Here is a 19,067-nt window from a genome sequence, read left to right as displayed (position 1 = left end):
TTTCTAATTACCAGTACATTTTTTAAAACAGTATTTTCTTTGTTACTAAAGATAGCAGCAAGCATATGCTAAGCTACCACTTGTGAGAAAAAGTTACACACCTTTTTTCTCAAAACTGAACAGAAATATAATTTTCTTTCATGTGGACTTCAAATGCTGGCAAGGATGTGGAGAAATGGGAACCCTTTTACACTGTTGGTAGGAATGTATATTAGTACAACCACTGTGGAGAACAGTTTGGAGGCTTCTCAAAAAACTAAAAATACAGCTACCATAGGATCTAGCATCCTACTACTTGGTATATACCCAAAAGGAAATCAGCATATTGAAGAGATATCTGCACTCCCATGTTTACTGCAGCACTATTCACAATAGCCCAAATTTGGAAGCAACGTAAGAGTTAATCAATAGATGAATCGATAAACATTTAAAAAGTGGTACCTATACACAGTGGAGTACCATAGCCATAAGAAAGAATGAGATCCTGTCATTCACAACAGCATGGCTAGAACTGGAGGTCATCATGTGAAATAAGCCTGGCACAGAAAGGCAGACATCACACATTCTTTCTTATCTGTGGGAGCTAAAAATTAAAACAATTGAACTCATGGAGATAGAGAGTAAAATGATGGTTACCAGAGGCTGAGAAGGGTAGTGGGGGGTTGGGGGAGAAAATAGAAAAATAGAAAGAATAAGACCTAGTATTAGCTAGCACAACAGGGTAACAGTAGTAAAAAAAATAATTTAAGTGTACATTTTAAAATAATTAGAGTATAATTGGATTGTTTGAAACAAAGGATAAATGCTTGAGGCAACGGATACCCTATTTACCCTGATGTAATTATTGCATACCTGTATCAAAAAAATCTCATATTATACACCTACTATGTACCTCCAAAAATTAAAGATTAAAAAAAAGAACCTTAGAAAAAAGGCACTTTAGGCTTAACAATAAGGAAGAAATTTTGCAGGAAATTTTATATAATATTCATTGTCATAAAAATAATTTAGTAGTTGTGTAGATGCATTCTGTATATGTACCATGATTCAATTAACCACTCCTTGATTCTTTGAACATTGTTTCCTTTATTATTAGTAGCAGTAGTGTAGCAATATGATAAACATCTTTGCACACTAAGCCTTTTTAAAATAAAAATATTTTAGAGGCCAAAAAAAATTACAACTTCATTTACATCTACTTGTATTCCCAGCTTTTAAAGGGTAGGAGCTGGCTGGGTTGGAATCCTAAAACACATATGCCATTTCTTTGATTCTGTGAACAGCTGAATTAAGGAATAGTTCATTTACACACTAGGCAAAATACTTACTTACCTGTTGTTGCTAGGGCAGCATGGTAATCAGGGCTTTTGTCAACATCCAAAATAAAACTGTGGGAATAAAAACATTTATATTATCTCCAATGCAACGAATTTCCACAAAGCCTTTATAGGTATATGGAAGATGGCAGTTACCACAACTACAACTTCTGTTAGCTCTGAAAGTCACTGGCATAATCTAGAGGAGAAGAGAATTTTATTTATGGATTTTTGATATGTTGTAACCCATAAGTTATGGTCATAGATAGCAATTTTACACTCAGATGTAGACTTCCTATTTAGATTATAAAATTTCTTGCCGGGCGCAGTGGCTCATGCCTATAATCCCAGCACTTTGGGAGGCAGAGACGTGCGGATCACCTGAGGTCGAGAGTTTGAGACCAGCCTGACCAACATGGAGAAACCACGTCTCTACTAAAAATACAAAATTAGCTGGGCATGGTGGTGCATGCTTGTAATCCCAGCTACTTGGGAGGCTGAGGCAGGAGAATCGCTTGAACCCTGGAGGCGGAGGTTGCAGTGAGCCGAGATTGCACCATTGCACTCCAGCCTGGGCAACAAGAGCAAAACTCCATCTCAAAAAATAATAATAACAATAAAAATAAAATAAAATTTCTTTTTTTGAGATGCAGTCTTGCTCTGTCACCCAGGCTGGAGCACAGTGGCTCAATCTCGGCTCACTGCAGTCTCCGCCTCCCAGGTTCAAGCGATTCTCCTGCCTCAGCCTCCTGAGTAGCTGGGATTACAGGCACATGCCACCAGGCCCGGCTAATTTTTGTATTTTTAGTAGAGACAGGGTTTCACCATGTTGGCCAGGCTGGTCTCGAACTCCTGACCTCAGGTGACCTGCCCACCTCGGCCACCCAGAGTATAATTGTAAACCCAAATTACAGGTGTAAGCCACCACGCCAGTCTAGAATATAAAATTTCTTTGGAACTAAAAAGTTTGTATTGATGAACAAAAATCACCCTATACTATACTTGTGCACAATAATGTTCAATATAATTGACTCATTTATATCTGTATTTATTACCCTGATCTGGTTTCTATTTCCATGAGGATATTTCTTTAGTGAAATTGTTTTATACTTATTGGTCCTTATTACATTAAATTGTACAATATCCAGATTATCATTTTTTGATGCTGATTGGTGATGCACAGATCTTGTGAATTTCTATAAAGATAGTTGGAACTATCCAATATAAGATTTTGTAATAGAATTTGGCAGTACAATTCAGGACAATTGTATCTTTTAAAATTATGTTAATTCCTTCTGTGGTGCTTAGGAAATTTATCATTGGTTCATTTGAGAAAATGTTATATTTCAGTATGCAGAGATTTATTTGCAAATTACCAAGTTACTTTTATTCAACTGTTCAAAATATCTGCAGTTGCTTTAACCATTTTATTTTAGTGTGATATGACATACATAAATATACAAAGCTTTTCTCACATGTACTTCTTTGCTCTTCATAGATAGAAGGATATGGTTAAAAATGAAGAGTAGTTTGACCATAGCATCTCTATAATAATCTTCTCTCACAGTATATTGACATTCTTGATTTTTAGCAGGATGATAACTGCAAAGGGATACTTTATGTGCATATATTTGACATTTGGGACATGATTAATGTTTTTGAAAGCTTAGTACCTAGCAAAGATGAACATTTTAGATATCATGCCTTATTGACATTGATATTCTTAAATGAATGATATTCTCATTTCACTAAGATATTTGTTTTTAAAGTTCACACATTGTATGTATTTATGGGGTACAATTTGACATTTCAATACATTTATATGTTGTATAACGATCAAATCAAGGTAGTTAGTATATCTGTCGCTGCATGCATTTATCTTTTCTTTGTGGTGAGACCATTCAGAAGCCTCTCTTCTGGCTATTTTGTAATATACAGTACCTTAATGCTAACTATAGTCACCATACTGTGCAATAGAATAGCAGAACCTATTTTCCACTATCTGATTGTAACTTTGTACCCGTTGACCAACCTCTCCTCATCCTCCCCTACCCCCAGAGTACTTAGGTAGTACTTAAGTTCCCCTTCCCAGTCTCTGGTAACCACTGATCTATTCTCTACTTCTAGGATATTAACTTTTTTTTTAAGATTCCACACAAGTGAGATATGCTGTATTTGTCTTCAGCGTCTAGCTTATTTCACTTAACATGTTGTCCTCCAGGTTCATCCATGTTGTTGCAGATGACAGGATTTCCTCCTTCTTTATGGCTAAATAGTGATTAAAGTATTTAGCCAGAAAAAGTACTAATTCATACTTTTTGTGTTATCCTTTTGTCCCCCAAACAATTAAGTGGATGGTTGTTTTTAATCTTGTATTTCCTTTAGAAGCTTTTAGAAGAGCTTTTAGAAGCTCTTAAGTAATCAGATATTGTTAGTTATTTAAACCATGTAGGTTGAGAACCAAACTGTCAGAATAAGGAAAATCTATTTAATTTTGACGTTAATAATTAAAGAATCTATAGGTGGTGGCATAAATATTTTTGTTTTTCAAAGTCAGACCTATCTTGGTATCACTAGATAAATCAACACCAAAGTAATGTACTGGTATATGTTTAGTGTTTTTTAAATATCATTATACATAATGATTTGAAGAAAAAAATGCGCTTAAGTACAAATTGCAGGTGTTACAATCACAAATAATACTTGTTTTGTTGGGCAGCTCTTCAGCATGCAGGAAGAAATCCATCCCAAAAGACCATTAATAAGTATTGGACTCCTCAAACTGCCAAACTGAATTTTGATGATTTTTGTATAATTTTAAGGAAGGAAAAACCTACTTCAAAAGCAGAACTACTAAAATCATTTAAGCAATTAGATGTAAATGATGATGGCTGTATTTTACACACTGACCTTTATAAATTTCTAACAAAGGTAAGATCTGTAAAACTGTTTTGTAATGTGCATATTTTCTAAAACAGCTTGGAATCTAGCTTTGACTACCAAAGTCCACATTAAAAATAACTATTTCATTGAGAGGTTAAATGAATTACTTACATGTTATTTATAAATTACTTAGGAATCCTTCTGGATGAAATGTTCTTTGTAAATAAAAGATAAAGTATAAAATTGAGCTTATGTTACCATCCCCTTGTGCTCCTATTTAATTCGTTCCTGTCCAGAACTCTTTGAAAATCAGTGATAGTTCCATATGTGATAAGTAAAAGGAAAACCAAGTATAAATGGGATTAGGAATCCATTCTGTTTTTTGGTACAATGTTAGAAAATATCATTCCCCTAAACTCAATAGCAGTTATAACTGACTCTATACTATTCAATTGTTAGTTACTATTTAGTAAACTGAAATTCAGCACACTTTCACAAAATTTAATAAAATTGTGAAATTTACATAGCCGCCTCATTCATTCTTTATATATAATACTCATGATTTATAATGAAGCAATACATTCAAACTTACTTGTGGAAAAGATTAAAATGTGCTTCCACTATCCCCATGAATAACAAAGTAGTAATCATGTTGCTTTAAAATAAATCTTGTTTCTTTTTTTCAGAGAGGTGAGAAGATGACTCGAGAAGAAGTAAATGCCATAATAAATCTGGCTGATGTAAATGCTGATGGCAAATTTGACTACATCAAGGTACATAAGCTCACATTGATGTAAATTTACATACTGTATTGGAAAAGTGTTTTTATTTTTCCCCAGCTTTATTAAGGTATAATTGACAAATAAGAATTGTATATATTTACAGTGTACATGCAATGTTTTGATATATGTATACATTGTGAAACAATTAAATCAGTTAACATGTCAACTAACATGTCAGCAAATTATTTTTAAAGGGATGCATCTTTTTAATATTGGCAATGACATCCTTAAATATTGTGCATGAAATTTAATTTTTCCAGTCCCATAATTGCAATCTGATGACTACATTAAAAATAATATAACCAAGTTAAAAAACGTGTGCTCACACACACGGACAGATACACACATAAACATGGAGACTCTACTCAGAAATGTACCTTTCTGAGGTGGAAGAATCATAAAAATTATTTTGAACAAATGCAAGTCTACACATCTTGTAAAAAAAATAATAATAAATCACCTCTCCTTGTGTAACATTTTATTTTCACTCAGAGTATGACCTCATTGAATCACGGCTACATTTCACTAGGTCACTTGAGGCTGGTCAATCTGATTCAAAAAAATAAAATGCGTAACCATCAATAGGAAATATATTCCATCTATCAGTCTATTCCTTGCCTACTAATGTGCATTTGCTTTCTCCTCTTCCCCAATGTATGACTGAATGTTTTACCCACTGGACTTTTTTTTTCCTGTAGTTTTGTAAATTATATATGACAACCAACGAGCAATGTCTCAAGACTACACTAGAAAAACTAGAGGTTGACAGTAAATTGATGCGTCACCAGTTTGGAAACCACATCGAAGAGTCCCCTGAAAGGGACCCATCACCAGTACCAAAACCATCACCTAAAATCATCAGAAAAACTGATCCAGAAACATTCTCAAATAAAGGTATTTATTTTTAACCCTAAGAATTTCTTGATCAGAAATGAAGAGTCGTATTCAGATAAATTTTTCCTTCCATTTCAGCTTATCAGTGATAAAACAAATGAGAATCTTAACTTTTGTTAGCTACTATTTCTAGACTCTTTTAGCTGTAAAAATCTATTGAAGTAAAATTTTGTTATGGAACTTGACTTAGCTCTGCTCATTATATTTTATTAAAACTAAAATTTCAGACTGAAAGGTGACATATTGAAATAAGAATTCTTATTAGAAGCCCATAAATTAGGGATGATTAAAGCCTGTTAAATATAAAACTTCTGACTTTATTTCAATAGGGAGAACAAAGAGAGTCAAAGTAATACAGTAGATCTTTTATACTGCACTGTGGAAAAAACTCCCATTGACAACTTTTCATAATATGAGACCAAATAATCATTACTTGTTGCAGGTGACACCAGGAGTTCTTTACTGTCAGCGACCAGGAAGTTCAAAACATCTGTTTCCTTCACAATTACCATGGGGGCTAATGGTAACCGAAACTCAAAGTTAACAGAGCCAAATTTAGTAAAGGTATAGTATTTTAAGTTAACAGAGATGACTTTTTCTGAAAAAAATTTGACATTAAGTTTATTAATAACTGTGCAGTGTCTACAGGGAATCAGTAAAGTTTATGAAGTAATTTGAGGTTTTTCTGTGTAATTTCTACTTGTAAGCTAGTGTAATACTTTCAAATTAAAAATGATGAATATTATTATAAAGTCTTCAGTTTGAAAATGGTAACACTCAAGTTTTATAACTTGATGAGTAGATTATCAAGTTATATACTTTGGCAAGCAAATTTTTTGTTTTGTTTAACAAATATTCACCATAGGTGTTTCTTATAAATAAATCATTCATTCACTTTCAATTCCTGTGAGAGAATGACAACAAAGTCACTTAGCTAAGTCAATATTTGTAGAGTGTTAATATTGATCTTCTTTCTTTGTTTTCCCTTTCTAGACTCAACCTTTACTAGTTTTCTTTCAACAGAAAATAATAGCTACAGAAATATAAAACGTTAACTGGAAACTGCTAGGATACATTAAATATGTGCACCTAGAGACCTCTGTAAAAGTGGAAAAAATGGTTATGACCACATACTATAACTGCTGTTAGAAAGCTGAACTGATTGTTCTCAAGAGCCACATTTTTGTTTCAAATAACAACTCTGTATTTGTTATTGAACTCTGAAGTCCCTTATATCTTTAAATTGCTAGACAGTGACATTTGTTCTATATTAAAATTTTAAAACATTATCTCCAAGGAATTTTGTTCAGACTGTTTAGGAATCTGTACACCCTAAGCAATTTGATGTGCATGTCCAACATGTTCATACACAATATTTAGTGTTCCAACAATATTATTTTCCACCAATGGAACCTTTTTGTATTTTGCAACTAAATTAATTCTTAATAAAATTAACTTAGTTAAATAATTATGGTTTACCTGATTCAAAAGCACAAATAAATGTAATTTTAGCCACTGTAAAGAGAGATATAAATAAATATTAATGTGGATTATGTTAAGTTATAGTAAGACTTTTCCTCTGTGTCATTAGTTGGGCTCATACCAATATAATTTTTAAAATTTAGTTCAATTCAACAAATATTCACTAAGCATGTAATGTGTGCCAGTTATTTTGCTTAGTGTAAAATATGAGCTTGAATTTAAAAATATAAATTTTCATTTGACTATTAACAGTATACCAAGGACTACCTTGGTGTATGCTACACTATAGCATAATATTTATTCATTCATTTATTCAACAAATATTTATTGAATGATTACTGTCTGCCAGTGTTCTAGATGTTGATTAGATTAGTGATCTAGAGTTTTGGGTAGAGATCTACCTGGGCTTGAATCTTAGCTCTATCACTTAATAACTGTGTGACCTTGGGTGAATATGTCAGCAGCCCTTCAGAGTTTCAGTTTTCTTACCCATAAATAGGGAGTAATTATATTTAGTGTGCTTTGGAAAGATTTAAATCGTATGTAAACATATGTAAAGCATTTAGCACAATGCCAAGGACATTAATAAAGAATAGTGTTAATAATGTTAATACTATTTATTATATACAAAGGACATTAATAAATACTAGTATTAATATTATTATAGAACTAAGAAATAACTGGATGCTTATAAGGAAATGACATGATTAAAGTATAGTTTAAGAAAAGTTAATCTACTGTTGTGTTATATATAGAGACCTCGGAGACACCATCTAAGAGGCTGATAGAGTTTTCCAAATATAAAGTGATGATAACTTGGCCTGGGATAGTACTTAATGTAATAAGGTAGGGGCAGGTGTAATAGAAAAATGCCAAAATTAGTCTGTAAGTCGTAACGATTATTTAACAAAGAGACTAAAGTTTTGTATGTAAGTCAAGAGCAGGGAATGGTGTGGATGATAATTGGGAATTAGGTAAAAGGTACTAAGATAATTTAACGATTAAAAGAAAAGGGCATACTGTCAACTTTTTAATTCTGTGAGTTTCATATAAAATGTAATGTCTTTTGGAAATAATTGATAGCTCTGTATATCTTACCTTTTAGTATCCTGTTTCTGATCTTGATATTGTCCTATCTACTGTTGCTTCCTATCTATTTCTTAGATGAGCTGAAATTATTATTTTTTTAAGTGACCCTTTTGTTATTCAGCAGCATTCAGTTCTTTGTTTACATTTTTCTTTTCTTTTCTTTATTTATTTATGCATTTTTTTTAAGACAAGAGTTTCACTCTGTCACCCAGGCTGGAATGCAGGTGGGATCTTGGCTCACTGCAACCTCCACCTGCCAGGTTCAAGTGATTCTCCTCCCTCAGCACGCAAGTAGCTGGCATTACAGGTGCATGTCACCATCCCTGGATAATTTTTGTGTTTTTAGTAGAGACGAGATTTCACCATGTTGGCCAGGCTGGTCTCGAGCTCCTGACCTCAAGTAATCTGTCTGCCTCGGCCCCTCAAAGTGCTGGGATTACAGATGTGAGCCACCACGCCTGGCCACATTTTTCTTTAAGTCTTGTTTCTTCCTGGGGGGGTTTTCTGGAAAAACAGAGAACCTGCTAGACAAATTCTAAAGGAACTGTAATACTTGAAGTTTTCTTTTTTTATTTCATAAATTTCATATATTCCTGAGGTTTTATAACCATTCTGAAAAGTACTTGGTTGTGAATGTACAGAATAAATTACTGAAAGGATTGTTAAATTAATTTTCCAGATACTTTAAATTTATTTTAAACAAGTTCAGGTATCTCAACTTCATGTGGAACAGAAAAGTATGGAATTGGGACAGAGAAGGAGGGACTTTTCAGAAATTAGAAAATTGTTGTGATAGGTAAGGGTAAGCCATGTTTTAAACCATAAAACCACACAATTGGTAAAGGACTTGAATTACAAAGGGAAAATAAAATCCTTACAGGTACTATACATATATTACTTTCTATTGGCCATACTTAGTTACTGTATTATTATTCTTTTTAAAATCCTGAATTCTATCCATTTATTTAGGTTCTGTGATGGTCAAGGAATGTCAGGAATTTTCCTTTCAGAGAGGAATAGCTTCACCTTCCTTGCTAAGACCAGTCATGTCTAGAATTAGAGTAAGCCCCAAACTATCAGTTGTAAACTCCAGAGATGCAATACTTCCTATATTCAAATTCTTAGAGTATGCCTACATTTATGTTTTATACATATATAGTACAACATATGCACACACATCACACACATATGTTGTACAACCTATATATTACAAATGTCAAAACTTATATAGCATCTACATTGTATACTATTTATATGTTATATGTATGTCTCTATATGGCAATACAAATATAAACATTTGAAATTCCAAATGGTTCATTATCTGTTTTTTGTGAAAGCTCCAGATAATAATTTTCTTATAAGTTTCTCACATTTTCAAAATGTTGATCAATTCAATTTGTCAATTAGATTTCAGCCCACATCAATTTTACCCTTCATAAATTATCTATTTAACCTTTTATTTTTTAAGTATGTATAGTTTACAATTATTTAATAACAAAAAGTGCAACAACTGGTTACCTACCTGTCTTATCGTACCCCAAAGCAAATAGCTTCCTAATAAGTATGTGACATAGGAAATCTTTATAAAAAGCAATAGTGATGATAATGGTAGTGATGAGTTCCTCTTCTGACTAAATCTATGGCAGATCTTCTGCTTAATAATTCTTTCTCACTGAAAATTTTAATAATACAGAATTTGTATGTTAAATCATTTTCATTCACTACAGTGTTCTAAGAAAAATGTGACTATACTGATACATTTGTTTTGATAACTAGAATTTTTTGCTTTAGTATTTGGTTTTGTACTTTTCAGCATTTCCTTATTATTATGAATGAAAATAAGTAAAATTTGTATATGACAAATAAAGGAAATAACAGTTCAATTTGCACTTATATGAATTTACCTGAATTGGTAGAATACAGCACCACCTCATGCCCTATATAAGAATTACAAGCTATTATTTTATTTCTGCTTTATAATGTCAAAAAATTATATCATACATGGAATTTCTTACTCTTATTCTAAAATTATTTTCAAAACTCAACCTTCTTTCATTTTTCTCTTAATACTCAAACTGTCAGCTTAATCTATAATCCTTTCAAATTGATTTATTTGAATGAGCCAGCCAATTTGTCAGTAATTTTTTCTTTTAGTTCATAACATTTTAGTCTAGGTCCTAGAGAAAAAGCTTTGTATGATTGAAAGTCTATTTGTTTGAAAGGATTTTTTTTTTCTTTTTTTTTTTTTTTTTTTTTGAGATGGAGTCTCACTCTATTGCCCAGGCTGGAGTGCAGTGGCACCATCTCGGCTCACTGCAACCTCCGCCTCCCGGGTTCAAGTGATTCTCCTGCCTCAGCCTCTCTAGTAGCTGGGACTACAGGCGTGCACCACCACGCCTGGCTAATTTTTGTAGTTTTAGTAGAGACAGGGTTTCACCATATTGGCCAGGCAGTCTCAAACTCCTGACCTCGTGATCTGCCCACCTCGGCCTCCCAAAGTGCTGAGATTACAGGCGTGAGCCACCGCACCCAGCCTTGAAAGGAAATTTTAAGTTGAATAAGCATTGTATGTTTAATAACTCTGGCAGATCTTAAGTTGAATGTTTCCTTTTGAACAGTAGGAGCTATAAGTTCTCCTAGTGAAGTTATTTAGAATTCAAATTGATCTGTTTATTACACTGAAGTTTGGTTGTTATAAATAATGTGGTATTTGTCTTACTTTAATAACTGTTGTTCTACCATTTTCCAGCTATATTAATCCATATTTAATGTTATAGTATGTAGTTTGGCTGTCTTTCCAAAGAAGCTCACAAATTCTCTTCTATTATAGCATTATTTTCTAGACATGGAACTTAGGAAAGACTTATAATAAAAATGTTTAACTTGTTTCCCAGTTAAATTCTATAAAGCCATGTCCTGTTAATCTGTGGCACTGCCCTAGAGGTAGCATCAGCACATTGAAAAATTCTTCCGAAATCTTTGAGTTTCCTAAATGGCACAAATTATGTTTACTACCAGTGTACCAGGCAAAGTATATTATCTTTTAAAACTTAATTTAACCACTTTTTTAAAGCTGGGGGTAGGGCTGCTGTGCTGATGATTACAGTACAAATTTAAGAAATTTTGCAGCTACTAAATTCTACATTTTTAAAGTAAGAAAACCAAATAATTAAGTTTATCTTAACACTTAAATGTATGGAATCCCGATTGATAATGCCTTACCATACTTTATTGTAATGATATATTCATAAAGTTTATTTTAAAAACTGGCTTTTAAAAATCACTGCAGATATTTAAATGTGAAATAGAACAGAACTTAGAATATAACTTACACACTGGAGAGAAAGTAAGGAGACCTAGGTTTTGGTTCTAGTTCTGCAGTCAATTGAGAACTATAGCTTTTCACATATATCACTTTATTTTTCAGTCTTTTTTGTCATTCAAAAGAGAAGTCTGGACTAGATTGCTTTTTAGATTTCTTCTACTTTTACAAGTCTGTAATTCTAAAGTATTATCCTTTACCATTCCAAATAGGTAAATTTAAAAAATATAAAATATATTGGATGAAATTCCATCTGATGCTATAATCAAAACTGATTGAAAGCATTTAAATGTTTTCCATTTAATGTCAGAATCATAATTCAAACTGTCTCAAAGTGTAACTTGTCTAAATACTGTATAACATTTCTTTCATTTCTATTCTTTACCAGTCATCACCATCCAAGGTCATGTTGATTACATTAAGGGCAATTGGGTCTGAGGTAATGCTAGCATCTGTTGTTCGTTCATATATATGCCCATCCAAGAGATTTATAGGGAAGCTAAATGAAAGTCTGTGTATCATTACTCATCATTAATAGTTGAACTTGGGCCAGGCGCAGTGGCTCACGCCTGTAATCCCAGCACTTTGGGAGGCCGAGATGGGCGGATCACTTGAGGTCAGGAGTTTGAGACCAGCCTGGCCAACATAGTGAAACCCCATCTCTACTAAAAATACAAAAAATTAGCTGGGCGTGGTGGCAGGCCCCTGTAATCCCAGCTACACGGGAGGCTGAGGCAGGAGAATTGCTTAAACCTGGGAGGTGGAGGTGGCAGTGGGCTGAGATGGTGCCACTGCACTCCAGCCTGGGTGAGACTCCATCTCAAAAAAAAAAAAAAAAAAAAGTTGAACTTCAACTTCTGCCACAAGCCTAAGTTTGAACCTCATTGTATCACAGATAATAAAAAATTTGAATTCGTACCCTGAGTACATTTTCTTTTAGAAACATGGTCTAAATGTAGAGGCCAAAGGTCTTGGACTCTAGACCTAATATTGCTACAAACTCCTTGTAAAACTCTGAACCCATATAATCTCTGGCTACCTCAATTTTTCTGTTTATTAAAATGACTAATTCATATCTACCCCATACTGCCTCATAGGATGTTGTTGAAATATCATATATAATGACTTGTTTCTGTCATGGGCAATATACTTAACAAGATAAATTTCAGTAAGTTAAGGTCACATCTTAATTTCTTAGAATTAAAAATACACATATCTTGTATACCCCAAAGGTGTGACAGTGCAGGTGATTAATGACTGACTGAAAGCTTGAGTATAGTTCAGTTTATAATGATAAAATCTTAAAATGCAGTTTAAGAAGAAATTTCCAAAGAAAAGATAAAGATAAAAATAGAAAACTTGTATAAATTGAGAAATAACCAAAATGAAAATAAAAGGAAATAGAGAAAATACATTCATTAACACTCACAGAGTGGTTAATATCTAACATAGTCAAAAGAATTTATTAAAATATGTAAGAAAAATGCTAAGTCTGCAATAGAGTTATGAGAATAGGAGAATGGGTAATTTATACAAAATAAAAAAATAATAAACATATGAGGGAAATGTTCAGCCTTGGTATTAATAATCAGAGAAATTCAAATTAATGCAAAAGTTACTACAATACCATTTTTACTATGAAATACTTGAGGCATATACAAATATATGGAATACTATAATGAATGCTTTATGTACCCACACCTTGCTTATGAAATCATCCCACATCACCCAATTTTTTTCACAATAAAACAATACTAACCAAATAATGGTAAAATTATTACATTATATACCATTGGTGGTATTGTAAAATTGGCAGTACTGTTTTATAAAGCAGTATGGGAACACATGTCAGTAGCTTTAAAAATATACATACATTTTTGCCTAGAAGTTCTTCTCAAGGAAATTATTCATCAGAAGAAAAGCATTTAGACAAAATAGTATTCTATTAATATTGTGATAAGAAATTAGAAATGACCTAAATGTCTAACATATTAGAAATAGTTAACTAAATAATGGTATACCAACTCAAAGTTTTTGTTTTTGTTTTTGTTTTTGAAATGGAGTTTTGCAGTGTTACCCAGGCTGGAGTGCAATGGCACGATCTCAGCTCACTGCAACCTCCGCCTCCCAGTTTCAAGGAATTCTCCTGCCTCAGCCTCCTGAGGCTGAGATTACAGGTGCCCACCACCACACCCGGCTAATTTTTGTATTTTTAGTAGAGATGGGGTTTCACCATGTTGGCCAGGCTGGTCTTGAACTCCTGACCTCAGGTGATCCACCCACCTTGGCCTCCCAAAGTGCTGGGATTCCAGGAGTGAGCCACCATACCCGGCCCCAATTCAATTTTTAATCATAGAACCATTTAAATTGAAATTTTGAATATTGCATAGCAAAATGGTTTTTCCTGAGGTAAAATATACAAAACATAAAATGTACCATTTTACTCATTTTTAAGTATACAGTTCTGTATCACTAAGTACATTCACACTGTTGTACAACCATCAATACCACCACCATACATCTCCAGAACTTTTTCATCTGGAACTCTATTCATTAAACAATGACTCCCCATTTCCCCCTCCCCACAGCCCCTGGCAACCACCATTCTACTTTCTGTCTCTCTGAATTTGACCACTCTAGGTACCTCATTTAAGTGGAATCATACAATATTTGTCCTTTTGTGTCTGGCTGATTTCACTTAGCATAATGTCTTCAAGACTCATTCATGTATAGCATGTGCCAGAATTTTACTCATTTTTAAGACTGAATAATATTCCCTTGCATGTATTTACCACGTTTTGTTTATCTATTTTTCTGTCAATTGACATTTGGGTTGTTTCTACCTTTTGGCTATTGTGAGCAGTAATGCTATGAACATTGGCATACATACCTGTTTGAGTCCCTGCTTTTAATTCTTTTGGTTCTATACCCAGAAGCTGGAATTGCTAGATCATATAGAATTCTAGATTTGCTTTTTTGAGAAATTACCATACTATTATTCACAATGGCTTCACCATTTTATGCATTTTATGTTCCTATCAACAATGCACAAGGGTTCCAATTTCTCCACATACCAACACTTGTCATTTTCTGTTTTTTTGATAATAGGTATCCTAATGGGTGTAAGGTGGTATCTCATTGAGGTTATGATTTGTCTTTCCTTAATGATTAGTGATGTTGAGCATCTCTTCATTTGCTTATTGGCCTTCTATATATCTTCTTTAGAGAGGTGATCATTTGATGATTACTTTCCCCATTTAAAAAATCTGGTGGTTTGTTTTGTTGTTGAATTGTAGGAGTTCTTTATATGCTCTATATATTAATCCCTTTTTGGATATGTGATTTGCAAATAATTTCTTCCATTTCATGAATTGTGTTTTCATTCTGTTGGTAGTGTCCTTTGAGGCACAAAAGTTTTTAATTTTGATGAATTCCAATTTATTTGATTGTTGCTTGTGCTTTTGTTGTCATATCCGAGAAACCATTGCCAGATCCAGCGTCAGCTTTCCCCCTATGTTTTCTTCTTAGAGTTTTATTTTAGCATATTTAGGTCTTCAGGTTGAGTTAATTTTTATGTATTGCATAAGATAAGAGCCCAAATTTATTCTTTTGCGATGGATATTCAGTTTTCCCAGCCTCATTTGTTGAAAAGACTGTCCTTGCCCTCAATTAATGATCTTGGCACCCTTGTTGAAAATCATTTGACCATATAGGCAAGGATTTATTTCTGGGCTATCCATTCTATTCTATTGTTCTGTATGTCTGCTTTCATGCTAGTACCACACCATTTTGATTACTATATCTTTGTAGTAAGTTTTGAAATCAGAAAGTCTGAGTCCTCTAGCTTTATTCATTTTCAACAGCAAAATATTTTGGATATAAAATTAAAATTTAAAAGCAGAACATAAAGCAGTGTTTATTAAAATGTAAAAAATGGGTTTCTACATAAGGTCAGTATTAGAAAGGATTACATGAAAATCTAAGTAGGGCATTAGAATTATAGAGATTTTTAATAAAATATGAAAATAATTATGACATAAAATAGAAAAATGAGATGTAAATATGTTAGGATAATTTAGTCTTCTTTTAAAAATGTGAGCATGAAACCGATCTCAATGTAAATTATTTTTGCCTTTGCAGTGCCATAATAAATCTTTCTATAATGAGTTAGAAAACATTTATGATGTTATTGTTATAGAGGTAGCATATACCTTTTCAGTAGTTATCAATATTATTAAAGCCTTGAACTTATTATTTAAATATTCTTACTTACATTTCATGTAGGCAAGCCTACTAATAAAGTGAAAAGCATTTTTGCACATAGGTATGGTAATGACACAATTTCTCGTAACTTCAATAAAGAATCTTCTACTTTGTGTCCAAGATGCCATTTTCAAGTTTTATTCTTTTCTTTTTTTCTTTTTTTTTTTTTTTTTTTTTGAGACAGAGCCTCTGTCTCCCAGGCTGGAGTGTAGTGGCGTAATCACGGCTCACTGCAACCTCCATCTCCCAGGTTCAAGCGATTCTCCTGCCTCAGCCTTCGGAGTAGCTGGGATTACAGGTGTGCACCACCACGCCCAACTATTTTTGTATTTTCAGTAGAGATGGGGTTTTGCCAATGTTGGCCAGTCTGGTCTTGAAATTCTGACCTCCAGTGATCCACCCGCCTTGGCCTCCCAAAGTCTTGGGGTTACAGGTGTGAGCCACCGTGGCTGGCCAAGTTTTACTCATTTCTAGTTATGAGATCCCATATATTAATTCAGACAAGAAGGGATTTGGCTAGACCAAGAAATGGTAAAGCCAATATAGAAAAATCTTTCTCAAAAGTGATATTTTATATTCATCAGCATTGTTCTGTAGCTGTGAAACTTTTTTTTTTTTTTTTTGAGACAGAGTCTCACTCTGTCACCCACGCTGGAGTGCAGTGGCATGATCTCGGCTCACTGCAACCTCTGCCTCCGGGATTCAAGCAATTCTCCTGCCTCAGCCTCCTGACTAGCTGGGACTACAGGTGCACGCCACCATGCCCGGCTAATTTTTGTATTTTTAGTAAAGACGGGGTTTCACCATGTTGGCCAGGCCGGTCTTGAACTCCTGACCTTGTGATCCACCTGCCTTGGCCTCCCAAAAGGCTGGGATTACAGGCGTGAGCCACCGCTCCCGGCCAGCTGTGAAACTTTTATTCAGCATGCTTCTAGTTATCTACACTTGAAACAATTATTTTGCTTTTACATTTAAAGTCATTTTTTCTTTCAATATATTTCTTTTAGCAATCCTTAATTCTTCCTTCTTACTGTGCTTCTAGCACTAATCTCATTCTATTACAGCAACATATTTATTTATTACTTTTCTTCAATACTTCATTTTTCTTTTCTTTTCTTTTCTTCTTTTTTTTTTTTTTTTTTTTTTTTCGAGACGGAGTCTTGCCCTGTTGCCCAGGCTAGAGTGCAATGGTGCGATCTCGGCTGACTGCAACCTCTGTCTCCCTGGTTCAAGTGATTCTCCTGCCTCAGCCTCCCAAGTAGCTGGAATTACATGCACTCATCATCATGCCCAGCTAAATTTTGTATTTTTAGTAGAGACAGGGTTTCACCATGTTGGCCATCCTGGTCTTGAACTCCTGACCTCATGATCTGCCCACCTCAACCTCCCAAAGTGCTGGGATTACAGATGTGAGCCACCACGCCCGGCCAACTTTATTTTTCTTACTTCTTCTTTACCTTATATCTTTTCCTAACTTTTCATTATTGAAATACTATCTATTCTTAATGATATAGTTCATCAGTTGCACATTCAGTTTACATCAGTCCCCCAACCCCAATCAGTTAGACAGTAAATATTTGTTGAGCCAATGTGTTAGGCACTATTTTAGGAACTTAGATTATAGTAAATTCTTTTGCATGTATAATTATCTTTTTGTGTTAACCATATATTACTGCCAATTATAATTGGATTTTTTTGAGACGGAGTTTCACTCTTGTTGCCCAAGCTGGAGTACAATGGTGCGATCTCGGCTCACTGCATCCTCTGCCTCCCAGGTTCACGCAGTTCTCCTGCCTCAGCCTCCTGAGTAGCTGGGATTACAGGCATGGACCACCACGCCTGGCTAATTTTGTATTTTTAGTAGAGACAGGGTTTCTCCATGTTGGTCAGGTGATCCGCCCACGTTGGCCTCCCAAAGTGCTGGGATTACAGGTGTGAGCCACCATGCCCTGCGTATAATAGGATTTTGTTATGTCTGTTTTTTACCTCCTATGTTGCACATTCCTGGAGAGCAATGATTATATTTGACATTTCTTTTATATCCCCCTGTGTTTTCTCCTCATTACTATGCATACTGGAAACATTTAATAAATATTGTTTGAAATAATTTTTCCTTCATTTCAGGACTGGCAACACATGCAATCAAAAGGTTGCTTCTTCTTAGAAGAAGATGGTGAAATCATTGGTCATCAGTACAGGATGCAAATAGCTCAGAGGTCCATGGTTTATCTAACAATTAAGCCATTAAACCTGAGTCAAGTTGAAGGCAAGTTTAAGTTTTTTGTATATTTTTAAAATGTCAATTTGTACCCTCCTTGAAAGTACTTATGTAAGTATTCCATAGTCCTAGTTAGGGAAGAAAATAATCTGCCTAAGTAAGAATTTATGGTTACATTTCAAGAAAATGTTGGCCTATACATGAACTGTGTTAATCATATGAAAAGCAAGTAGATTGCTTTATATGTTTAAAGCATGTTTTATTAAAAATAAGAACTTTTTCCCAACTTTTCTACAGCTAAGATAGGAGAAAATAAAAGAAAAAAAATGTTAACTGGTTTCCTCATGATATAGAACTAACTTTTTTTTTTTTTTGAGACGGAGTCTCCCTCTGTTGCCCAGGCTGGAGTGCAGTGGCTCGATCTTGGCTCACTGCAACCTCCGCCTCCTGGATTCAAGTGATTCTCCTGCCTCAGCCTCCCCGAGTAGCTGGGACTACAGGTGCACACCACCTCGCCCACCTAATCTTTTTGTATTTTTAGTAGAGACGGGGTTTCACCATGTTGGCCAATCTGGTCTCAAACTCCTGACCTCAGGTGATCCACCCGCTTCGGCCTCTCAAAGGGCTGGGATTATAGGTATGAGCCACCGTGCCCAGCCAGAACTAAGTTTTTATTTGCTAATTAATCTTAGCTTTTTCCATTTGTCAATTTTTAAAATTAATATGTCAAAGAGAAGTACTGCAAGGGGATAATTTGGAACAATATGAAGCTGAAAGTATTTTTTAATACCTTCAAAACCCTTTGTCTGACTTAGACA

General features: G+C 34.1%; 1 protein-coding gene and 1 non-coding gene across 3 annotated transcripts in view; one reads left to right on the top strand and one right to left on the bottom strand.

Moving 5' to 3' along the window:
* Window positions 1-19,067, top strand: part of EFCAB7 (EF-hand calcium binding domain 7) — a 49,559-nt gene that overhangs the window by 4,593 nt on the left and 25,899 nt on the right. For both annotated transcript variants that reach the window (XM_054484394.2, XM_054484400.2), the window contains exons 3-7: window positions 4,036-4,247; window positions 4,886-4,972; window positions 5,680-5,875; window positions 6,318-6,439; window positions 18,156-18,297. In XM_054484394.2, coding sequence (XP_054340369.1) covers window positions 4,036-4,247; window positions 4,886-4,972; window positions 5,680-5,875; window positions 6,318-6,439; window positions 18,156-18,297 — 759 coding nt within the window. The remainder of the gene's footprint in view (window positions 1-4,035; window positions 4,248-4,885; window positions 4,973-5,679; window positions 5,876-6,317; window positions 6,440-18,155; window positions 18,298-19,067) is intronic.
* On the bottom strand, window positions 8,942-9,001 carry LOC129023512 (U7 small nuclear RNA). The gene has a single exon (XR_008496825.1). It is a non-coding gene; the product is annotated as a U7 small nuclear RNA (small nuclear RNA).

The sequence above is a fragment of the Pongo pygmaeus genome, chromosome 1 (assembly GCF_028885625.2).
Source record: "Pongo pygmaeus isolate AG05252 chromosome 1, NHGRI_mPonPyg2-v2.0_pri, whole genome shotgun sequence".
Lineage (NCBI taxonomy): Eukaryota > Metazoa > Chordata > Mammalia > Primates > Hominidae > Pongo > Pongo pygmaeus.
This window is presented reverse-complemented; position numbering and strand designations above follow the sequence as displayed.